The 25,966-nt window shown below is 37.2% G+C and overlaps 1 protein-coding gene across 2 annotated transcripts; it reads left to right on the top strand.

Annotated features, from left to right (window-relative positions):
• The first annotated feature begins 101 nt into the window (after positions 1 to 101).
• On the top strand, positions 102 to 19,006 carry LOC149025295 (S-adenosyl-L-methionine-dependent methyltransferases superfamily protein). 2 transcript variants are annotated; one of them, XM_089145515.1, is made up of 8 exons: positions 102 to 341; positions 1,421 to 1,521; positions 1,616 to 1,756; positions 5,074 to 5,155; positions 5,395 to 5,588; positions 9,304 to 9,415; positions 13,674 to 13,775; positions 17,113 to 17,251. In XM_089145515.1, exons 1-8 carry the CDS (start codon positions 219 to 221, stop codon positions 17,155 to 17,157), a joined length of 900 nt encoding a protein of 299 aa, XP_089001641.1. In that variant the 5' UTR covers positions 102 to 218; the 3' UTR covers positions 17,158 to 17,251. The 2 variants fall into 2 exon arrangements, with proteins under 2 accessions (XP_089001641.1, XP_089001642.1); XM_089145516.1 differs by lacking the exons at positions 102 to 341; positions 17,113 to 17,251 and adding an exon at positions 18,616 to 19,006 and having other exon boundaries at positions 1,449 to 1,538.
• The last annotated feature ends 6,960 nt before the right edge of the window (positions 19,007 to 25,966 follow it).

The raw sequence follows: 25,966 nt of genomic DNA, 5'->3' as shown, positions 1-25,966 counted from the left end.
TGGGGCTTGGGTACTGCCACGTGTCTGTTACATGTGCACTTGTTTTTTGAGGATCTTGTAGCGGTTACGACTTACGACACTTCTGCAGCATTCGACTTCCACCTTTAAAAATGGAGAAGAACGAAGCGAAGCGAGTGGAGAAGAGTAAAGAAACTCAAAGCTCTGATATTCAATTGCGACGATGATGGCCTCTACGTCTCTTTGTCCTATCCGCTTCCATGTCTTCACGAAATAACTCTTCCCCTTCTTACGATTTAGGGTGTCGTTCTCCTCCCCGGCGTCGTCTATCACTCCATTTTCCCACCAGAATCCGAGCCAGCTCTGCAGTCGCTACTGAACCGGTATTAATTTTATCCTTCACGATATGAATTGGCTTATGGAATTTGGGTTGCTTCATTTATGTGCATTTTTACTCTCAAGAGCTTCGGAGGTAAGATTGCATTTGCTAACAAATTCGATGGTCAGTTGTAAAGAATGCAGAGGTAACTGTAGTATGTTTGGTGTCTAACATCTTATAACCAATTAATCGCTTAAAAATTCAGATGGTGATTGTATTCTGTCCTGTAGATTTATACTCTGCTCCAGAACCATGTGCATCTCTCTTTGATGATGAATTAGTTTTACTGTGAGCGTGTAATAGGTTATAAGTTAAAAGCCATACCTACCAGGATATACATAATTAAGTTTATATATTCATTTTAGCACTCACTATGTTTCATTACTCGTGTATTTTGTTAAATTTGGGGCTACTCCATCTTGTAGAATGATTTTAAAATGGAATTGTTGCATCTAGATGGTCACTAATCCTACATTCATCTTCTCATACAAGATAGAAAGTTGTGCTCATCGGTGGGTTGGGTTGTTTTCTTTTTATTTATTTATTTTTGACTACAGAAGCTAAGATCTTTGGTTGAATAGAGGTGCTTAACATCTCAATCATAGACATCATAACGTGAATCTATGATATCCCCCTCACTAATTTCACATTTTTCAAAGAATAGTTATTATGGTGCCATGTTGGAGACATGTAGTCTAAATAAATAAATGAGTTGGGGCTTAGAACCTTGAGGTTTTGCAAGGAGCACTGATTCTGGCAGGAGCTTCTCGGAAGTGGTGGTTGCACCATAGTAGTGTCCTTGTGCTCATAATTTCAGTTAAATAATGCTACAATTTGAAGATGTTTTTCATGTGCCATTCGGGAGGATTTGTTAAAGATGCTCATCTGTTGCATGGTTAATCCAATGAGAAATTTCTCAGATTTTTTCTTAATCCTCCCAAGTCCTTTCCTTAATATATGTACATGTTACAGTTTTTACCACTGCGTTGTTGAAATTTTTTGTTCAACTGTTACTTGCTACTTGGTTTAATGTTCTTGTACAAAATAATATTTGTTTGAATGGATAACAATTTTCATTTTCAGGATTCTAGCACTCATCAGAAAAGTTCTTTGGAACTTGACTTGTTTTCATGCCCAGTATGTTATGAACCATTGATAAGAAAGGGCCCTCCAGGTCTTAACTTGTAAGTAACAATATGTGGTGAGTGCAACCATTTAATTTACTTGTTTCAGATGCTTGATCCTGTTTCATCTGACTAACAATTGTGTAAACTGCAGGCCAGCAATATACAGATCTGGTTTCAAGTGTCAACGATGTAACAAGGCATACTCCAGCAAGGATCTCTATTTGGATCTCACTGTTACTTCTGGAGCGAAGAATTACACTGAATTCAAACCAAATAGAACTGAGTTATTCAGGTATGGGAAGTGTTTTTTTTTTACTTTAAATATAAGTATTCTGTATGCATTGAACCAGAAACAATGCTGAGCTGCTTAAATGAACTCAATCAACTATGCAGTATTTCAAGGGTTAGAAATTTGTTGGTTTACAACGTGGGGCCATTTTCTGTCCAAATATTTTAGGTTACATACATTTACAAAATGAGGGTGGGCGTTGGTGCAATGAGAAGGTTGCCCAAGGCCGGAAATCGCCTGTTTGTGAATGCAGTGATGTAAGACTGCATATATTATGACACTCTAGTCCCTGCAGTGGTGGGAGCCTCATGCACTGGGCAACTGGTTATGCCTTTCATATACTTACTGAGAGTCTAAGCTTTTGCTTCCATAAATTTAATCTATCTATTGTAATGATGAAAGTACTCTGAATTCCTCCCCCCCCCCCCCACACACATGCACAAGACAACCCTAAAAGAAAAGAATGGGAAAATGAATAATAAGAAGAACAGATTTTGTATAGATAAAACTTTTTACCTTCATTTTATTCAATTCCTTTAATGGAATATAGGTTTGATTTAGAGATATCCCCATTTAATGGGCCCACCTGCTGAGCTGTGCAGATTTACATGTTCTTGACCCGTAGAATGGTGTAAACCAAATTCTAGGGTTTGACTTGTAGGATTATTTCCCTAGAATTGTTTCACTCCAGGATCCTCTCTCTATGAACCAGCGGTCTTAGAGGATATTTCTTGGAGAAATTAAGTAACTAACAGCACCCTAGAAGGGTTCGGCCAGGCTAGAAATTGAAAGAATGAAGGTTTTAAGGATCAATGTTTTGCCGTAATTAGGTTCTGTCTAGAAATTGGTTTGGGATTGGTTCTAGGAGGGTTTAGAGTTGAAGAACAAAGAAATTAGGGTTCTGCTGTTTCTGTGGTGTATCTCCATGTTAGGGTTTTAAGTGCTTTGATCTTAGGAATGGGGTTAGATAGCTTCAGTTTGCCTTGGGAAGGGCTGATATTGCTGTTTTCTAGTTTCAGGTTTAGTCCAGTAGGCTTAGGTCAGTACTAGTTGATTTAAGATTGGTTTGAAGAGTCCCAGTGGGTTTGGGTTTCCCAGGATAGGGCTAGGGCTTGGATCAAGTGCTAGGAAAGGAGTGGGAGACTAATTTTAAATGGGCAGGGTGATTGGAGTTGGGATTAGGGAGATATTAGGAATTCTAAATCAATTAGGGTTTCAGGGTTTCACGGTTTCACAGAAGAAGATGAATAGCGGAAATTCTGCAGCCTAATGGGAATTCTAAGGGTAGGATTAGGGTCTCTGATCCTTCTAGGGGTCAAAGGAGCAGCTAAGGGCTAGGTTTCATGGAGTTTCAAGGGGAGAGGGTGGGCTGCTATTGCTGGAAGGGAAGGGGAGTCCTGCAGATGGAAGAGAGAAGGGGGAAAAGGGGTTGGGAAGGGGCTGGGGTTGCTGTATACTTATTTGCAGTTGAAGGTAAGCTGCTGTTGGACTTGAAGATTGTTTGCTGAAATTGAAGAAGAATGGTTGAACTTGAAGAAGAAGATCACTCAAATTCAGCAACAAGACCACGACATTACGAATTCAGCTTGTCTTACAATGAAGTAGAGTGGAGGAAAAAGACTTGGACTCTAATAAGAAAACCTAACTTGACTCAACTAGGGAATCTCTTATAGACTAGGATCCCCTTTATAACTCAATGAGTAACGACCACAAATAGAAAGAAACCATCTTGGAAAATAACACCTAATTATCCAAAAGGAATCTTAATTTAAAATGTATTCCAATTAGGACTCCATCTTTAACTCTAATTTTGGCTGAGTATTTTAACCCCAAAAACTCAATAGCTAACTCAGAGGACTTAGATCCAAATATATGGAGTCCCAACAATTAGGAGATTAAAGTGGACTCAAGTTGCGGGATCCCAACCTAACTGGGAATCTCACCTACATAAGGGCTTTCAAATAACTTGCAAATAATAATTCAAACAAAAAAAATAAAGATAGGTCCATGACCCTTGGATCGAGGGGGTTACAACCAGACCCTTCTTGAGCCCAAAAGGGCTGGAAAATGACCAAAATACCCCTTGGGTATTCAGCCAGCTTTGGATTGGGCCTTTGAGTCTGGGTTTCGGGCCCCCTTTTTTTTTTTTTGGGGGGGGGGGGGGGGTGGGGGGGTCTACCTTGTTCACAATATAGAACATACTACCTTTCTTGTTACAAGAAAAAGCATCGGAGCTGTTTCTTTTGCAAACTGAATTTGCCTGTAATAGAATGGTTTTGCTGGTTTCTTTTGAATTTATGTGGTGGGAGACATTCTCATCACATTGGGGACCTGAACATGATTTATTTAGAATGAAACTTTTCCACTGGATTTATGCCAGTCTACTTATGCAAATAGAGAATGCTTGTCCACATGTATCTGAGGAACAGTTTATATTCATGGTAGGTAGTTGTGCTAAAATAACAAAGTTAATCATTCGAGAGATCAAATGAGACTGTCGTCATATTTCTTATGGATTTCCATAGAAGACCGATGATGCACATCATTCTTCTTGATGAAGAGAAAAAACGAGTCAAATCCAAACATCGAACACTCATTTTGGGTGGTGATTTATTTCCATATGCAAATCTTTGGTGTTGATACTGTGATTCTCAGCTTGAGTGACTTTGTCAGAGAAAGAATCAACAAATATTTGTTGTGGGTGCCCTTTCTACTTTCTAGAGATGGTTCATAGACTTGTTTACGGTTATGGTTGGTTATCCTTCTTTAGTAGTGGCCACTGAAAATTTTGTCACATGTCAGAAAAGCACAAAACTTTGGGCTCTATTTTTCAGATTCCCTTGCAAATGAGTTATCCTTGCATGGGTTGATTGACCATCTATGTATGTTGGGAGAGTTGTGACCTCCAGTCATATGTGGCAAGAGTTGTTTTGCTTTTGCCTTAGAGTAACTAGGTATGCTTTCTCCATTATGATGGCTGGAATTTCCTTCTTTCATTTAGCTGACCCATTCATTTGAAAATCAAAAAGAAAACTTGGTATTTATTTATGTTAATCTTTGATGTAAAACATGTTTTCGTTTTGTACTTTGGCAATTCACATGTATAACATTTGCATAGTTTCAAGTTTTGCAAAATATGCTCACCAAAAAAATTATTGTAGTTTATTGACCAAGTTCTAACATTGTTGTTAACTTCTAATATTGTAGTTTGATTGGAACCGGATATTTCTTCTTCGGAATGCAGACTCCATTTTTGACATGTAATCCATGTTAATATTGGCTAATATTGTAATATCTGTTTCTACTTGAATGCATGCTAGGAGCCCAATTGTTTCATTCTTGTATGAGAGAGGGTGGCGCCAAAATTTTGGTCGGAGTGGCTTTCCAGGTCCTGATGAAGAGGTATTCCTTTTTGTTTTCAGTTTTCTGATGCTAACTTGTTTTTGGTCACTGTAAGAATGTGAATACAATATATAATATCCATAAATATTCTTACAAAAGGAGTATCATGGAGCAATTTTGGTGAATGTGTAAGTGAGTACTTCAAGCAATTGAAGTATCTTGATATCATAGGTAGTTCCTCTTATCTTTTCTGCGGCTGTTCTGGGCACTAATCATGTGGCATCATCAATTCCATGCAGTTCAAAATGGCTCAGGAATACTTCACACCTGCAGAAGGTGGTCTTCTTGTGGATGTGAGCTGTGGAAGTGGATTGTTTTCAAGAAAATTTGCCAAGTCTGGGACTTACTCAGGAGTTATAGCATTGGACTTCTCTGAGAATATGCTTCGCCAATGCTATGATTTTATTAAGAAAGATGACACTATTTTGACTTCGTACGTGTTTTTTTGCCTCAAATTGTTGAGAGTAGATACATGACTTTCTGTTGTACAAATCTGTAGTGCTTTATCTGTTTGATTTCTATAGAACTATGTCTCTATTGGAAGAAAATATTAACATAATTTTTTTTGAGTCTCCTAGGACATTAGGAGTTAGAGCTTAGAAACAAATGGAAATTTCCAGAAGCACAGGAAAGTAGGAACCACATTTGATTATATTATAAATATTAGAATATCTTTTACAGTTTTACCCAAAAAAAAAAAAAGAATATCAGGTTTGTATATCTGGTCAATATGCTAGTTGAAAGGTATATTTAACCCAAGAACAGCTTACTAAAATTTGCAATTCTGATGGGTGAATTAGGAGATTGAAGAATTTCAGACGAGCAAGGAACTCAAGAACAAGAATATTCAATGGTCATAACATGCTGAACTTGCTGAAGCAGTATAGCACTAATGGAGGATTAAATATGAATGATTGAAAACCAAGTAGTGGCATTGAAGGGAACCATTGGGAGCCAGTTAACCAGGATCATGAATGAATCAGCCGATTTGAATGGGCCAAAACTGCTGTGGGGCCCACTTGAGTGTTGGGATCAGGGTTGAAGGTGAGGTTATGTCAAGTTGATGTAGGGTAGAGAATATATATATATATATATACACACACACGATTAAACGAGGTTGTTGAACATGGAGTTATGGAGGATCCCTGGGAGAGACCGAAGGGTAAAAGGGTCATTTCAATCAATAGGCTGGGTGTATGAGGTATGAAACTTGGACTGTGTCTTCCTATGGGTTATGCTTTAATGGTCAAACTTTCAGCAGGCTGGGCAGAATTATTGCGGAAAAAAAAATCTTGTGTTTGATTTTCTAGTAGGTAGTTGCAGGTTTTAAAAGCAGCTTGATTGAGTCTAAAACTTGAATTAGAACCTTGTTGATGGAGGAGATATTCACTTGGTTGAAAGGGCAGCATAATTAGAACCTCCCAAACCTCCCACTAACTAGCAAGGATCAAGATCTCAGTTTGAAGGCTGGTTTTGTCCAGCCAGAATTAGAGATGGCCAAGATAGGTTGAAATAAAGGATTTTGGGTGTAAAAATTGACCTGTGATGGGCTGGTCAAAGCTAGTCAAAACCATTGAAACTTATGGAACTACTGAAACTTGTTGAAATTAGTGACAGCTACTGAAATTGGTTTGGTTGAAATGAGTCAAAATTGGTCATAACTTGGTATATATTGGTTGAGAACTATCAGAGTTTTGAAATATTGTCATATTTTGTCAAAAAAATACTGAAACCTAACTTGTCAAAACCAGTGAATTTCAGAACTAACCCTATCGTTTCATCTCGGTTTCTTGGCAAACTGAGATTTAACTGAAATTTTGGCCCGTCTTGGTCAAAAACTTGAACTGTTCCAATAAGGAGTTAAGTAGATTTTGTGCACCAATCCCACCACAATTTAGATTTTAGCCATTAAACACCAATTCTCACACAAATAGAAGAACACAGTGGCAGCTTGCATAGCAATTTCATGAATCAATTCATTTTCAATGATAGACCATGTTACAACTTACAACCTTCTTGGCCCCCGCACTGGCTATGAGACTCACATCCCTAAGACTTGCCACCCTTGACATCTTCATCTCCAACGGGGCTTGGTTCCCTCTTCCCCACCCCAGTCTCACACATTTTTGGGATGCTCTCCCCCCCCCCATCCTTAACTTGCCCGTGATACCACCATTTGGTCCCCATCGCCATCCAAATCCTTCACCACTTCCACTGCTTGAAAACCTTCTCCACTCCCCTCATCCCCCAATCCCTTGGTCCCATTTGGTTTGGTTCAAAGGTCACATTCCCCGCCATACCCTCACCTTTTGGAGAGCTCTCAACCATGCTCTTCCTACCCAATCCTTACCTCATTAGCCGCCATATCTCCGCCAACCCGAGCTGCACCCTTTGCTGGAGTGGTTCTGAGGACATTGACCATCTTTTCTTCACCTGCCGTTTTTCTCGTCCCCTTTGGGATAGAGCCCTTGCTTCCATTTGGCCTTGCTCAAGATGCTCACATGGGTTTGTTCGTGATTGGACTTGGATCTTGAGGAACTTTGCCGGCCACTTGTGATCGCCTAGACAAGCTATTCTTTGGTGCCACCATCCATCACATTTGGTGGGAGTGCAACCTTAGAAGATGGACTTCCAAATCTCAATCCTTAGACTTGACTTGGAAAGCCATCTACTTTGATGTTTCTTCTAGATTGCTTTCCCTTCCCCATCCCCTTTTGTCGACAACCCCAGAAATAGGTTAATTGTTAGTTTCTGGGGTCTCAGCTGCTCTCTCACCCCCCCCCCTTGAGCTTGGTGCTCCCTCTTCCCCCCCTCCTTCGGCTCCTTTGTAATCTTCTCTTGTTGTGTTGCTTGTTGTTTTCAATATATTATTTATTCATCTAAAAAAAAAAGAAAAAAGAAAAGAAAAGAAGACTTACAACCTTTTATAAAAGGATAAAAAATGGACTTCTATCTTATAAAGGAAAGGCCTAACCAAATCCTTAACCTATTAGGTAACTCAAAGTGTCTACCTCTCCAACACCCAACCACCCCCCCCCCCCCCCAAAAAAAAAAAAAAAAAAAAAAAAAAAAAGAAGAAGAAGAGGAAGGACGAAAGAAAAAAAAAGAATAAAAATATAGAAAACTAATGAACTAAAATAGTCTTAGAATAAAATACTAATTAGATTCTACTAATTAATCATGTATTAGTCATGTGCTAACTTAAGTTGAATCAAAGTTGAACCAATTGAACCATTGCATGCAATTCAGCTAAAAGGAATTATTATACGACATCAAGAACAACAAGCAGCCTTTTCCCAATGAAATGGGGTCGGCTAACTAAAAGGAATTAGACAATTAGTGTAGTATAGAAGCTATCTTTGTGCTTAGTCTAATCCCCCCTACTTTAGGTCCATAAGATTGGCCTATCACAAAGTAAACCCATGGATCAAAGGCCTAGTACATGTTAACCTACTCTAGAATTATTCCTAAGGCAAGAAGCCCAATTTGGTGTTGAATTTGGAGCAACTAGAGTATAAGTAATTGGTCAATTAGATCAGAAACTGATAAAATTCTTACTGACGTGAGTTTCGGCAACTATAAATAGAATACAAAGATAGAAAGGAGAAAGAATATAAACTGAGAATCACCACCCATGACCTAGGCTTGAATAGCAATCAACCAACCTGTTGAACCAACATAATTCTGATTCACCACAGGACTACTTTTTTTGGATAAATATAAAATATATTCAAGAGCTTTCTTTATTGATCAAAGTCATGGGTGGCTTGATGGCCTGGGCTCTTTTAATAGAAACTAAAAGTTTACTTGCAACAGGAAAGAGAAGAAATTGATATAGGAAATTTTCTTCCCACTAAAGCTAGGATTAGTGTTCCTATCTTAGATAACTAGACAGAAAAAATGTCCACATGATTAAAACCATTTCATGCAAGACTATCCATTTCTTGGGAAACAAAGAAATAACAATTTCTTAATAAAATAAAATACTCAAAACTAAATGAATAAAATTAATCCCGTATGCCTACCTATTACATAGAAGGCCCGATACATATATAACCCAGCATGTGATGTATTTTAAATAAAATGAGCCCCACTTGTGTGATTTATCTGTGTTATAATATTTCATGTGCTCTGGTTGTGGTGTGCAGCAATCTTGCTCTGGTCAGGGCAGATGTTTCTAGGCTTCCCTTTTCATCGGGTTCAGTTGATGCTGTTCATGCTGGTGCAGCTTTGCATTGCTGGCCATCTCCTTCCAATGCAGTAAGTGTTTTCTTGTCCTTGACTTCTATGAGTCAGTTTTCTTAATTTTTTTGGGGAGGCTTTAGTTTTACTTATTTTTCTTACTTCTGTTTTGGATGCTTGTCTTTTTCATTGTTGAACGTTCTGCAACCCTTCCCTTTCTGTCTGGTTTGAAGGAATTTCATTAGTACAGATAATGGTCCAATCCAGTGATATCTCCATGGGCTGTCAGACTACCAATAAGAGTACTGATACTATACTGTTAGGATGTTTTATAATAATATTTTTCCAGCAAACCAGTTTTCTGTAATTCTTCATTAGTTGCCATTGCCTACTGGGATGGTTATTTTTATAAACAACAACAACAACTCAGCTTTATCCCAATGAGATGGGGCCAGCTAAATGGATCATTGCGCTCCTATCAGCTCTGTTCGAGGTCGTACTTGATACAAAGCCTAGGTTATGCATGTCTTTCCTCACCTCTTCTTTGAGATCATTTTAGGCCTGTCCCTGTGCCTTTGTTAGAAGTCATCCTGATCCAAGATTAAAAAAGAGGAAGGAGAACAGAGAAAAGAGAAGAGAATAGAGTGATTGAGACAAGCAGCCAAGGGGAGGAGGCTACCTGTGGCTAATTCAGAATACCTAGTTGCAGGCCTTCTTTTATATATATATATATACACTTCCGAAATATTAAAGTGAGTAGAAAGACAGAGAACCCCATCCACATCTTGTAACAACAAAAATGTGAAACTAGGAACAAATGAGGGCTTATTAAACATGTTAACCAACTCAGCTGTTGAAGAGGCAAAAGCTGTCTCAATAAACTTCTTCAAGCCTGCATCTTAAACAAAATAACTATCTACTTCTATATGCTTGGTCATCTTGTGAAAGACCAGATTATTGTCGATATGGATTGCAGTTTGGTGGTCACAATACATCTTCATAGGGGTAGGCAAATGAAAACCATATTCAGAGATGATGAGGGATGCCACATAAACTTTGCAGCAACTCTATGAGCCATTGTTCTTTACTACTGCCTCAGCGCTAAACCTCGTAATAGTTGTTTGTTTCTTACTCACCATGTAATGAGATCACCTCTAACAAAAGTACAATAATTGGGCGGAACCAACCTGGTCACTATTTTTACTTTGTTCTAGCAGTACTCGGGGTCCCCCATATGAGATTTATAGCTTTCTCCTTTCTATTCTTTCACATTTAGTGATGTATCCAGCCAGTGGTAGTCCAGGCAGGGCCAAAAGAGGGGCTAAAGCCTCTAGCATAATTCATAAAAACAGGGGAGTAATTAGTGTCTTTTACTGCCCCTAGGATAAGTCTTAAGAGCTGGAATGGGTTCTGCTAGAGTCATAGGGTTCCAATTAGGTAAGAGTTTGAGTTAAGTAAACTGTTGGCAGTAGTTTCCTTTTTAAAAACAATCAGTCCTATTTTTAAGTTTGATTCAAAATAGGAAAGAGTTATTTCCTTTCACAAGAGTCTAGTTTGAGTCAAATTAGGAAAGAATTAGTAGAGTCTATAAATACCAATTTAGGTTGTAAGCAAAGACAGTTTTTTGATGAATAAATTTTTTTGTTTTTGATTACCTGACTGCTGAGAGAGTCATGGGGAACCCTAGGGGAACCTGCGGCTGGTTTTGTGCTTCATCCATCTAATTTTTCAGAAGTTCTTTGCTCTTTTGAGGCCTGCGATTGTAAGTGAGGAGCAGTTTTGCTATTTGCTCAAGCCCTTTTCTCCTTTCTGTTTTCGGTTTCCCTTTACTGCCCAGAATTTTCTTCAAACTCTCCCTTTTTCTCTTGGTTCTTCTCTAAGTTGCCTAGGCAGCAGTGGAGGTGTTTTTAAGGAGAGATCCTGAAGTTTTTGTAGCCCAAACCTGGGGTTACATCATTTGGACTTGGGTTGAAGGAAGCTCTCCCTAGGGTGATCAAACTCTGTGAGAATCAAATTGATATAGAGACCTGCCTCACCTTTCACCACCAGTTTTTACAAACTTAGTATTCCTTGTTGGTCAGTGATTTGGCTTTCTAGTGGTTGCTAATCAGAAGACATTAAAGTAGGAGTCCACCTATGAAATCTCAGTTTGATTGGAGGTTGTATGAACAAGATCTCTTCTTTGAAGTTGAATGATTCTACTGCTGGCCTTATGTTATAGATATGCTTCAAATGATGGTTTGAACCCCATTCCCAAATTGATGTTATTTTTACCCTATTGTTATTTTAAGGTTACTGTATCTTCTATTTATTATGCTTATTTAATCTCCTTATTTATTTCCAGAGTTACCCTCCACTTATCATCCAATTCCATCCAAGTCAACCTTTCTTTCTGTTAGCATTTGAACTTTCAATCAATTACTAGATTGCCATTATGCTTGTAAATGTTGAAATTTTTACTGTATTTCCAGTATTTTTCAACTTTTGGCTACTCTCCTTTTGGCTGGGTCCATAGCGATCCAAAGCAAGGTTTAGGCTGTAATTATGAGGAATCATGAAGATCGGTACTTGCATGTACTGATGCTATTGCTGTAATTTATTTATTATTTTGTTTTTAACATGGTTGGTGATTTGATCCTCCTCAGATCATTGTCTGTCATGTCTCATGCTGTCTTTTTGTTTAGATCATACCTTGTGGCACTGGTTCATTAATATAGCTATGGTTGTTACCATCTACATCTTGCAAATGCAGTTGGCACTAATGGAGATTTTTTTTTTTTTTTTTTGTGCTCAAGGTTTTTAAAATGTGACTAATCTGAGAATCTTATGTACTGTATCTGCTCTTGTTTTTTTTATTTTTTGGTTTTTATGTTGCTAATGCTGGTTGTTCTACAACATGATGATGGACTTTGTTGTCCACGTATGGTACTGCACATGAGTGGGAGTTCAGAGATATTGGAGATGATTTTTTCTTGTTGAAGATTCAATATGATTGTTGAAGATTCAATATGGTTATTGAAGAGTGCATATTTGCTTCTGCGTCTCCTTATTGAATACTTGTGTCACTTTTGTGGAAATTATTACCACCACATTCCTCGTAAAGATCTTTATTTGTCCTTTCACGAGGGTTACTGCTTGGTTTCTTATGAAAGTTACTGCATGTGTCTCAGTCAGATTCTTATCTGTATTTCTTATTTGAAGATTGTTAGCCTGGAATGATGATTTATTCATCTTTCCTTGCTGCTAGTTACCAGGTTTGGCCTAAAATATTTTACTATTGCTATTAATTGTTTGGCCTGTGGCTGGTATTCATTGCTGTTCATCTGGTACCTGAATTTCTTTGTTGCGATGTGTATCTTCCTTCCTACTTCTTTACTAATGGTGAATGTGCTTATCTTGTTGTTGCAACTGAAAGGAGGTTACCACCTTCTACAATGGCTAATCTGTTCAAGACTTAAGTTAGTTTCTGCTCGTCACGTTTGTCCTTGTTCTTCCAAGCTGGAGCTTAGAATACAGATGCTCTAGCTTGAGGGGGGCGGCTGTTAATGCTTGGTCATGACACTTTTCCAGTCAGGGGTGGTTTGTAATTCTTCGTAGGGTATGTCCTTTGTTGCTGTTGGGGTTGTCCTTATATTAATTATGTAAAGGCTATGATTTTATCTATATTATAAATGAACATGCTTCCAATGGCCCCAATATAATGCATGAGAGTATTCTGTCTTCGAGATAATGCAACTGAGCTCATTTACTAGGTTAGGGAGTTACAGCTCGCTATGGCATGCTGTTGCATGTGTTCCATCTATATCTCAAAGCAGTGAGACAATTCTTGTTATTTGCATGACAAGTATCTGTTTCTTTCTTTTTTGCCATAATATGGTCTTGTTTCAACCAACTCATCTAATCCTTAGCCCTACTATTTGGGATTGGATGAATGAACTAAGTTTGCTATTTCGCTGTTTTTAATGGTCAGATGTTAACTCATGATGACTGATGTCTACCTCACCACCTCAGTGCAAGTGATAATATTTGCCACTCCGTGTCATTTTAACAGCATCAACTTGTGCCATGTCAATCTATATCGATGAATTCATCAGTTCTTTGCATATGGCAACCTATCTTCTACTTCATCATTTAACTTATTAGTGATGTTATCAAGTTCTGTTATTTATGTTTTGTATTTGTCAATTAATGTGTGCCCATCTATTCTTTATTCTTATTGTGGCATTACATGCTCTCTTTCTTGAACCTGATATATTTTGATGATTGACTCAGACTTTGATTCCAATCTGAAACTGCAGCTAAGCTTATTGTGACTAACGATGTTATCATCGACCAGGTTTCTGAAATCTGTCGTATCTTGCGAAGTGGTGGAGTGTTTGTAGGAACTACTTTTCTGGCAATTGGCTTCAATAATTCATTCCTGAGACCCTACAGACAGGTATTTCACCTTCTTTTCTTTATATTCCATTATTCCATATTTTGTGAATATTTCCTACTGGACATGGCATTTTTATTTTTTGCAATTATTATGTCTTACAAGGGGCACCCGAAAACCCTAAGGGTGTCCAAATATTTTACAACTCCTTGGATAGGTAGTAGATTCAATGCACCAATTTTATATTCTGAATTACTTACTATTCAACCCCCTCCACAAAAAAATTGTTTATGAATATTTTTAACTTCTAGTGCAATTGCTCTAGCGATCGGTTGAAACTCCTTAGATAAGGTTGCCTAGCATTCCATATCATGTACACACGATATCAAAACCTGAACAACAACTCAAGCTATCCCAACCAGGTGTTGTCAGCTAATGGATTCTTGTCCTCCAATCAGCTCTGTTTGAGGTATACTTGATTCAAGGCCTAAACTAGTCATATCTTTCCTCACCAATTCTCCGAGGTTCTTTTTAGGCCTGCCCGCCTTAGTTCCTTCCATCTGAATCAAATCACTTCTCAGCATTGAGGCACCCAAGGCCTTTGTTGAACATGGTAATGAACCTCAAATAACTTTCTCGTAGTTTGTCATGTAGGATGAAAAACCAATGTTACAAATGAGCAGCCCAATAGGCTTAAAAAGATAAATAATTATAGAAAGAGAGGAATATCAGATGGAAAAGCAGGGGTGGAAAAGCAGTTCCACCATGTACGTGCTTTGCAATATCTTAATAAGATAAATCAATTACTTCGGGAACTCCATAGATTTATGGAATCGGTTACTATTCCTGAATCTCAACAAAGAGATCAAAATAACTGGGGATATTCTATTATGTGATTCCTTGGTATCCGAAATATAAGATTCAAGCAAATCATGGCCGATTTAGCCTCTTTTGCAATCAGTTTGGCTCCAGCTCCCGCTGCTCTAGCTAATTGTCCACCTTTTCCGAGTGTGATTTCTATGTTATGTATGGCCGTGCCTAAGGGCATATCGGTTGAAGTAGATTCTTCTTTTGATCAATCAAAACCCCTTCCCAAACTGTACAAGCTGTAGGTATCTAGCTGCCAACATTTGGTATAAAATAGGCCCTGCCATCCAGTATCTGTATGCTGTTTTTTCATCACAGACAGAATTAAATATGGCAAAATAAGAAATAAGAAATCTAGTTTCATAAAAAAGAATAATAATAATAAAATTGTTGTGTTGTAACTGCAGTGGAAAATGATATCCATGATTCCATGACATGGAGGATGATTCATTTGAGATGAATGATAATTTTTTTTTTTGCATTGGTTCTGTCTGAATGTTTACCCTATTCATCCATCATTTGTCTATTTGAGTTGGTAAGAGAAGCCTTCTTGTTTTTCACCCGATTCTACTAAACAAAACAAGGTGCCTGATCTTAGTATAGTCACACTTATTATTCTCTTTCTTATTTTCAGAAGTACATGACACACAGGGTGAGGGCAGGGAAAGGGTGTTGGGTCATATATACCATAGCCCACTCTTGGCCATATCCCTTTCCCCCCCCCCCCCAAACATAAAGGGCTGTAGAAAGTTATTCTGACTAGCAACATAGAAAATAATCCAAAAAATAAAGATAACAGCAGCAAATAGCTCGTTTTCTGCCACCCTGACTTAACAGATGGACCTGAAATGTTGATATCCCAGCCATGTTCCTGCCTTATATCTGAAAAACCAATCTAGGTTTTTCAGGCAATGTCAGGTCAACAAACCTATCTCAGTGTTTACCCATTTTCATCTTGAAGAGCAAGGCCTACCACTCATGTCAACATGCAACATCCTGTGGAGTGCAAGGGTAAAATCTGCATGCTGTATCTTAGCCCTTATATTGACATATATATTGCATGTAAAACATAGTTGTCAAGGCAGCAAGGTGACCAAAGAAGTTGGGGCTTTGCCCAGGCGATTACACGACAAAGTGGCGCCTAGGTGGCAATAAGGCGACAAAAGCGGTTGGGTCAATTTTTTTCAATACAACTACTTTTAAACTAATAAATTTCTATTACAAGCTAAACAAACATTCAAGAATCACATTTATCTAAAAAAATAAGCATTCAAGAATCATGGTTCAGAGGACATTGATCACCTATTTTTCGCTTGCCCTTTTTCCTGCCCCCTTTGGGACAAAGGCCTTGCCTCCATTTGGCCCCGCTCAAGACGCTCACATGGGTTTGCTCGTGAATGGTCTTGGATCTTGAGGAATTTTGCTGGTAATTCTATTTGCGCCTGCCTTGGCAAGCTTGTCTTTGGTGTCTCCATCCATCACATCTGGCGGGAGTGCAACCTTAGAGGATGGACTTCCAACTTCCAAGTCTCGATCCCTGGATTTGATTTGGAAAGCCATCTTCTTTGATGTTTCCTCTGGATTGCTTTCTCTTCCCCTCCCCTGCCCCTCCCGAATAGGTTTTGTTGTTCGGGTTTCGCTGCTCCTTCTCTTGAGCTTGTGCTCCTCTTCCCCCCCCCCCTCCCCCAATCTCTCCTTTTGTTCTCATGTATTTTCCCTTGTTGGTTGTTTGCTTGTCTTTTAATATATTATTTATTCATCCAAAAAAAAAGAATCATAGTTATGAAAGATTATCCAAAAAAGAATACAAACATAAGTTCATCTCATCAAGCATCATAACATATGAGTATGAACCATATCAAATTATAAGTATGAAATGAGAGTAATAATTTTACATTTTACTTACCTCATGATAGTATGATGCCAAATAAGTGCCTTGTCCATCTAATGATTCATTGACTCCCGATTCTGAAATGACTAACTATTAAATTCATAGATGGCTTTGTAGAGTAAAATTTGATTGGAAAAAATGTATATATTATTATCTACAACATGTCAAAAAAGCAACCACTTTGGCGTCTAGGCAGTAATAAGGTGCACAAGGCGACAAAGTGGTAACGATTAGGTGAAAAATAAACTGAAAAACTGCATCTCAATAAAGTGGTGGCAAGCCAGGCAATTGAAAAACTGCCTTACTACCTAGGTGGATGATTTGAAAACCATGATGTAAAATATGTCAGCTTTAAAAGATTATCTTGAACTGGAGGTTTGATCCAAATTTTGGTAACTGGTTGTACATTCTCTTCTGATTGGCCACATGAGTACAATAATTTCAACTGACCACAATCCAAGTTGATTGATATTTGGCTTGGAAGAGATTCTAGGTTAGACCATTGTCCATTTCTGTTGTCACATCCCTATGTACGTGCCTCATGTCCTGATTGTACACTGTCCTTAGGGCCAAGCCAATTGTAAGAATTCTTGTCCGGTATGTTTAGGGACCCAAGGTTGATTGTTTTGTGATCAATTGCAGACTATCTTACCATTGGAAAGGCAACACCTACAGCTATTTGACTGAAAAAGAGATTGAGGACTTGTGCACATCCTGTGGTCTTACTAACTATAGTAGCAAAGTGCAACAATCATTCATTATGTTTTCTGCACAGAAGCCTTGAGACCAGGTTGCCTTCATTTCAACATTCCCTTCTACAATTCATGTTACTTGTCAGTCTTTTGTATGAGATATGTATTATAAAATTCATTTTGTACCCATAATTGTTATTTATTTTGGTTGGAGAATCCAAAGCCTTGAAAGGTTAGAATTTGTTGCAGAGGCTGCACAATTTAAACAATCAAAGAACGGAAGTGAGGGTGACCTCCAATTTGGTTTGTTCAGGGTCTACATCTGTCAGACCTAATTCAGTTGGGTCAGATGTCTATGCTCTACTGTTAGTTTGAGCCCAATGAATTGTGGGGAAGTTGCAAGTTGGGCCAGGCTCAACCTAAAATTAACTTATAAATCCAGATCCATCATTGGTTATATTGGGTTATAAATGGGACACCACGCATTTGTGTGTTACCAGCAAGCTTGACCTGGTGAACTCAGTAGATACATTGAATTTTCTAATGGTTAGAAGTTAGCATGTAGCTAAATCTCCTTGTGCTTTTCATTAGCTTATAAACTTTGTGGACCATTCGACATTTACTTTGCTATTTGACCTGGAAGAATAAAATAAGAATTACATGCAGTGGCCCCACCCTTCTTTTGCATTGCATATAAGGTCTCCTTTTTGGGAATTTTGTTAAGTTGCTTGCACATGGCCATACATTGTGTTCCTTTAAAAACTCCGTACTGGAAATCTTCACTTTGTTATCAATTGATTCTCTTTTATATTTTAGACCAAACTAGTTCAACTTGAAATTTTATCATGCCAATAGTGGCTAGAGCTGATTTGAGTCTGCAATCAGCTGGACCGGCACTAGAGTTGAATCCAGCCTAGATCAGGGCTTCCAATTAATCATTGGTCTTTGGAACTCAAGGATGCAGATGTATGAGCCTATAGAACAGATCCTGTTCAAGTAAGGTTGTCTTTTGATCATCGGTCTAATGTGATTTGATTTAGGGAGATGGGAAGTTGATAACATGAATACAGATGGTCAGATTAATTGTCAATACATTATCCATACATGTTAACCTGATTTTTTGGGGTCAATTACTAATTCACTATTTTGGATGATACAAAGTGGTGGAATACATTTGAGTTTTTCTTGCAAGTGGGTGAGACTTGCTTAGAGTAGAGTCTAAGGATGAGGGAGAATTTGGAGTTCTGGCCATCTGCTGCATATGGAAACATGGGGAGTTGAGAAAAAGCAGGTCAGATTATTGATCTTTCTTTTTTTAGAGATTACATCCCTATGTGCGTGCCTCATGTTTACAGCCTGATCGTACACTATCCTTAAGGCCAAGTCAATTGTAAGAATTCTTGTCCAAATATGTTTAGGGACTCAAGCTTGATTGTTTTGTGATCAATTGCAGACTATCTTACAGCTGGAAAGTAACACCTACTACAATTTGACTGAAAACGAGATTGAGGACTTGTGCACATCCTGTGGTCTCACTAACTATAGCAGCAAAGTGCAACAATCATTCATTATGTTTTCTGCACAGAAGCCTTGAGACCAGGTTGGCTTCATTTAAACAATTCCCATATACAATTCATATATTGTTACTTGTCAATCTTTTGTATGATATGTATAATAAAATTCATTTTGTACCACATATTTGTTATTTTCTTTTGGTTGGAGAATCCAAAGCCTTGAAAGGTTAGAATTTGTTGCAGTCTGCACAATGTAAATAATCAAAGAACTGAAGTGAGGGTGACCTCCAATTTGGTTTGTTCAGGGTCTACATCTTGTCAGACCTAATTCAGTTGAGTCAGATGTGTATGCTCTACTATTAGTTCGAGCCCAACAAGTTGGGCCAGGCTCAACCTAAAATTAACTTATAAGTCCAGATCCCCTTTTTTATATTTCTAGACCAAACTAGTTCAACTTGAAATTTTATCATGCCAATAGTGGCTAGAGCTTACTTGAGTCTGCAATCAGCTGGACCAGCAATAGACTTGAATCCAGCCTGGATCTAGGGCTTTCAATTGATCATTGGTCTTTGGAACTCAATGATACAGTTGTATGAGCCTTAGAACAGCCCCTTTAACAAGTTGGGTTGTATTTTGATCATTGGTCTAATGCGGTTTGATTTAGGGAGATGGGAAGTTGATGACATAAATGCAGAGGGTCAGGTTAATTGTCAATACATATACATACATGTTGAGCTGATATTTTGGGTCAATTACTAGTTTACTATTTTGGATGATACAAAGTGGTGGAATACATTGAGTTTTTCTTGCAAGTGGGTGAGACTCGCTTAGAATATCCTAAGGATGAGGGGGGATATGGAGGTATGGCCTTCTGCTGCATAATGAAGACAGGTACTTTGAAACATGGGGAGTTAAGAAAAAGCAGGTCAGATTATTTTTGGAGATTACTAGTGAATATGATCAATAAAGCTCAGGGTTATAGGTTATTGATGATATGTAATGGAAATAGGCAGATGTTTAGAATTAAGGTAGTTGAAACCTAAGGATCTTTGAGACTTGAGAGCAAGGTTTAAAGTATCGGTATTGATTATCGTGTTGGCGGTGATTTTAGAGCGTATTGTCTTGATCGGTATTGATCCTTGGTTAATGTATTTAGTGATTTAATAGAGGGGAAGTATTGAGATGTATCGTATCGGTTGGGTCAAATATGGATCCGTATTGGCTAGTATCGTATGGTATCGTGGGATACTTTAAACCTTGTTTGAGAGAGATGGTGAGAAGCCTTTAGAACAACTTGATGCTATAATGTGGAAAGTTAGCTTGATGATATAAATTGCTCTGCTATGTTAAATGAGGTTGGTGATTCTCAACTTGCTTCAGTCATTCATATCCCAAATTAAAAACCTACAACTGAAACAGAAAATTATAGAAAGCCCATTCTCAAGAGTTGCAAAAATGCAAGATATTTTTAATGGAAGGAATATATTATAGAACAGGAGTTGCAGACTTGCAGGATACTGTTAGTGGAAGGAACAAATTATAGAATGATTGTAGTTGATGAGGATGCTGAGATTTGACTACCATCACAAATTAATTAAGTTGCAAAATTATGACTGGATGTGTTGCTCAGAACACAAGTAAAGAAAGGTGGTACAAACTATTGTGGCCTTGATGATTAAATAGCTAAGTCCTATATTTGCTTTAATAAATGGTAGGTAGGCTACTGCAAGTTTTAGCTTGTACATATGTATCGGCAATGTGTTAGCCAAAAAAACCCAGATAGTTTCCACTGAAGCCATTTCACTTAGATTTTACATGGGAATGGTACTGGATGGACATCTCAATGGCAGGTAAATGCCAACCCAGTAACTAAGAACAAATTGAAACTCAACAACAGTCAAGACAAAACGGAAAACATGGCCTCGATGGCTTCAAAAGCTAATTAATTTAAAATTATACGAGAAGCTTTGCCGAAACTTTTGACAAAACAAAGTAGATCTTTGAATCACTCAACTGAGTTCATCAGACTTTCCACAAAGAGTGTTAGTATATGTCATTAATCGCATTTGTTTGGCTTTGGTTCCCTCTTCTCCTTCCCTCGTGCAGTGATAGTGTCTGTGGGCCTCTTAGTCTTTGACCATAAATGCAGAGAAGAAAGCCAAACAAAGCAATTAAATTAAGGGTAGTCTTCGGGTGGTACAGGGTTCTGTGGAGATGATCAATCCAATTAAGAATAATGCACTTACTTAGACTGAAATTTAATTCAGAGTCAGATCTCTGAGACCCTTAGATCCTCCTTTGCACGTGAGTTTCACTATTATATGACCTTCCTTTCCCCCCCACGCACGTGCGCACCACCTCTTCTCCTACTATTTTATGGTTTAAGTTTAACCCAACACTGCTGCATAAAACACGGAAATTGGACAGCATAATGGATTCTATACCAATAAGATCGAAATTGGTTGGGAGTTGGCCACAATCGGTTAAAATTCCAGAAAAATGACACAATCCGGAAGAAGCAAGCTTGTCCACGCAACCAAGAACCTTGTGTATTTTATTTTTCTGATATTTTAGTGACAAAAAAAAAAGTGAAAGCTGAAGATCGATTCATGGTTTAGGGAAAATTGAGATCGAAAGATGTGTGGAGGAACTGAAAAGACTGACCTGGAGATAGAATCAGCAATAACATTTGCATCCCTTGTAATAGTAGAAATAAATTGACATAGACAAACTTTTCATATGCATGATATCACTGAAAAAAATTCTAATTATCCATTGGGTTAAAAAATCTAGGAACTCCCCAAAATGATGCCGCGAATAAGCTCTAGAGACCCTAATATTGTAAATTGACGCGTAAGGGGTGTGAGTGCAATTTCCATCGGACTTAGGGGCCTTTGGCCCTTATGGCCTCTTAGTAGACCTTGGGAGTCAATGCACCTATGCAAGTGATGGAATGTGAAAATACTAAATAGTCTAAATTCCCTACAACACTCCCCCCCTCAAAAAAAAAAAAAAAAAAAAAAATTCAGCACGAATATGAATCAAAATCAGTCGATTCCAGTTCGATTTCCAAATGCATGTACCACTTTCATATTTTTTTTCTTTTTTGGTAATTACCACTTTCATTATTAATGTCCATCAATTGATGAACTAGGCTAACGCTATGACTAATGCACTAGTGGTCCTCTATTAGGGGAAAATAAATAAATAGCTTGGTAACAATAAAAAATGGCTTTATTTTTTTTTAATAATTTTTAATATATTTAACCTTTCGTATTTAAGTTTCAGGGTTCTACCAAAAACAAAATAATTTAAGTTTCAGGTGAGTTGGGTTTCGGCGTTTCGCCTCAAAAAACTCTGGCCCACTACTTCAAAATTTTGAATTCATAATTTTAGAGTGTTATAAGCTAATCCAATTTGTAAAGTTGCTAACTTGAATGATTCCATAGAAGATTAAAAAATTAAAGTAAAATAGAAGTAAATGGGCACGAAAGATGTTAAAACAAGTCTAAAGGGCTCAGCTGGCATCTTTGATTGACCAAGCTTCAGTCCTACCATCCTACGACTATTGGATTGACTCGTTACTCTTTTGGTTTAAAAGCAACCAGTGGTCGAGATTTCATCTTGATCTAACAGTTATAGTCCTGCACATCAAATGCGCAAGACTGAAGCAAAATCAATCTTTGATGAACCTTAAAGAATTTTACGAGATTTGTCATTAGGACCACCACAATGCCTTAGAAAACTAAGGGGTTGCTGGAGGGCTGTTTATTTCAGTTGTGGTCCCATGGTCCTTAGTCAATAGGTACATGGTTCAACTTGATTCGTTGCTCAAATCACTCTTCATGGTTTTATTGTTAATTTTGCTAGTGACTCCAAATATGATCTTTTAATTCATCATTTAAGTATTATTACTACCAGTTGAAGGCATTCGCATTAAATTTCTTGGTTTGGGGATTATTTAGTCGGTGATATCTATGACTTTTAATTTACTATCTTCTTTAATTTGTTGGGTTCCTCAACACTGTTCTTGATGAAGATTAGTTAATCCTTCGTTACGGTAAGCAAACAAAAGATCAGATCAGGTGAATCAATTCGTGGTTTCATCTGGGGTACTTAAGTCAACACTTGGGGTTTTATATGAACTAATTGTCAGGTTTGAGAATGAAATTTGGCTTATCTACCTGATCAAAACCTGAAATCATGGCTTAGTTAATCAGAATTCTCAGTGTTCTACGTTTCTAACCAGACCCTGGCATTTAGCTCTTGGAACCAAACGGGCCAACCAATCTTCCCTGTTGGCTTGTTACCCACCTTCCTAATCTCATAAAACTTCCTATTTTGTTCTTATGTGCTTGAACTATTCTGTGTGTTTGCACATTCTCTATTGGCACGCATGCACATCAACGCATGTCAAAAAAAAGTGATTAGTTTTTGCTAAAATTCAAGGACAAATCCCCATAGAATCCTGATATCGAGGTTATGGATGAAAGTAGATTGCAACTCATTACAGTCAAGAACAATTTTTTTTCTTTCTCTTTACATGTATGTACTTCACTAGGAGGAGATTCTCTTCTACTTCACTTAGATGTTCTTCTCTAGTGGCTAAACATAGGGATAAGCAAATTAACTACCGTGCTCCATAAATAAGGTCAATTTTTTTGAAAGTCCGGCAAAATTTCAAATTTTGACTTCGTACGTAAATCATATGTCATTATTCGTAATAGTTCTTCTTCTATATAGATTTTCTTTTAATCAGAAAAAAAAAATTACAATTTGCACTAGACAAGGTTGTTTAACCACTTGAGAAATGAAATATCTTTGCAGCCTCCAAATTGAATGATTGTCTAAGTTAGGTCAATTCACAACAACGTTTTGTGCTAATAATTAATTAAGCAACATTTGAAGACATGATATATAATGGCACAACCTTTTGAAAATAAAGGTGTCAATATTTACAAGGTATTCATTATAAATTTAAACGTGTAGCCAACTTTGTTTATTATTAGATTATTTTATATGTTAATTCAAAAGAGACACCATTTATAAAATGAAAGATTCATTATAAATTTTTGATAACCAAAATATTTGTCAAACAGAAAGCCACTTTTTGCAATTCTCCACTTGAAATTGCATTGGCTGTGAGAAAGGAGACGCCATAACTAAAAAAGTATTACTAAGGCACCAAAAGAATGTGCCATCTCATAGTCTGAATTTTACTATGGAGAAGGGCATCGTAATCTTTGCTCTATTGATAAGCAAAATTTGTTGTAATAATTGAAATATTTTCAGTTGATCCCATAGATGTATAATTCATTTGCTTTTTTCGAATTGATGTGCGCCTTTATCTACTTTGGAAGGTGCATCCATCTGATGCCTTAAGATCATTCCTTAGACATTTTTACATGGTGGAGCAAGGGTACTCTTTAACATTTCCCTTTTGTTTAAACTATCTCTTTAGCTAGCTATTCTGTCTTGAATTCCTGTGTCTCTCTGTTTTTTCTCAGTCTGTTGTTTCCGAATGAAAGTCGTAGTAACAAAAAAAAAAAAAATATCATCATTCTTTTTGACCTTTGGTTACTATGAATTGTATGTGGATTACACAGGATCCATGTTATTTTTTAGAATTAATTCTAAGCTTATATATAACTTTGCTGCCCCTTTCTCCTTTTCCCCTTCTTTTTTTGGTGAATTCGTTGGGAATGTATCTCTATCTTTTGACTTCCCTGAATTTGTTCTTTATTTCTATGGATCAGTTTTTTTTCCTCTGTGTAAATAAAACTAATGTTTTCATTATATACACTATTTTATTTGCTGTTTAAGTTCAATTCCTCAATTTTATTGTTTTCAGACAACCAAAATAATGATTGACAATGCGTTAAGGAAGTTGTCTAGATGATCACTAATAAATAAGTCTATCAGGTTTAAAAAATCAATATTTTAGTTAGTTTTAACAAAAATATATATATATATATATATATATATATATATATATATATATATATATATATATATATATATATATATATATATATATATATACATTTTTATATGTTTTTCTTTGGGGCAAATATTCAATGTTGCTATGAATGTGTATATTCTTGACTCCGTTTTAGTTTTCTAAAACATGAAAAGCCATTGAATCAAATAAGTAGACATGTCTGGTGATAGTTAAATAAAACAAGAGCAATCATCCTTTTTCCCCATCTTCACTTTGAGATTTTCAGGTGAAAAGCTTTCTGGAATTGATCTATGGGGAATTTTTTGAATGAAAGACAGAATTAAACATTAGCGATTGTATGGTAGTTAAAAACCATGCGATGCTCGCCACCCTTAAAACTGTGAATGCAAGCTATCTAGACTCTCCAGATCATGAAAATTCCTTAATTAACAGTAAATACAAGAGCTCCTGCAAGGCTACAAGGCATATGTTATGGTTATTAAAACCAAAAACACTTAGTTTCTGGAGACAAGAGTCGTTACAGCCTAGGGATACTTCAAAATAGTTTCTATTTTACTTTAAAACTTAAAATTAGTTCAACTCTCGAGATTACCTCTTGGTCACAGCTGCCTTGGGGTGCTTCAAAGTCCCACATGAGATTAGTATCAAGAACCCAATAAATTAAATCATCAAGTCCTAAGAACTGGAGCTGTGATTAACTAGTAATGTATTTTTTTTCCGAGGTTTTCTTACATTTTAAACCTTATTATTAGAAAACAAAACACAATTATTAAGCACAATTATAGATAGTGGAGCAGTTGAATGTTGTCATGGTTGACATCCCCAAAACCAGGGTTCCACCTATATATGTTTTTGCCATACTTTTCCAGCAATCAGTGATCAGCTAGTGGCATGCATCCGGTGATCATGGGTCCCATTTTTCCAGGGGTTCTACCTATGATATTTCTCCTTTTTTGGTCACAAATGCCATCACTTTCATACTAATGAATCGAATCAACTATTTAATCTGGGTTTCTCTTCGTTATTTTTATTTCTTTCATCACCCAATAGTACTCAAGACTAAACCCAGAAGAAAGAAAACTTGATTGGCACATATACATACTGGGCAAGCAGCAAGAAGAATTTAAAAAAAAGTGTTTCTAGTTTAACTGGTTCAAATGGATTTGTTTTAAGGGTTTGGAGCTCTTGTGCCATGGGAGATGAGAAAAATAGTTTAAAGGGTAGAGAATGGGAGACACGGAAACAGCGCCCACGTTCTCCTCTTATCTTAATCTCACTTTATTTCTTTATTGTATCTCTTCTTACAACAGGTACTCTTGACAAAATGT

The sequence above is a fragment of the Hakea prostrata genome, chromosome 2 (assembly GCF_041222555.1).
Source record: "Hakea prostrata isolate BN-2017 chromosome 2, UWA_Hpros_2, whole genome shotgun sequence".
Lineage (NCBI taxonomy): Eukaryota > Viridiplantae > Streptophyta > Magnoliopsida > Proteales > Proteaceae > Hakea > Hakea prostrata.
The sequence above is the reverse complement of the archived record's forward strand: the minus strand, read 5'-3'. Positions and strand labels throughout refer to the sequence as shown.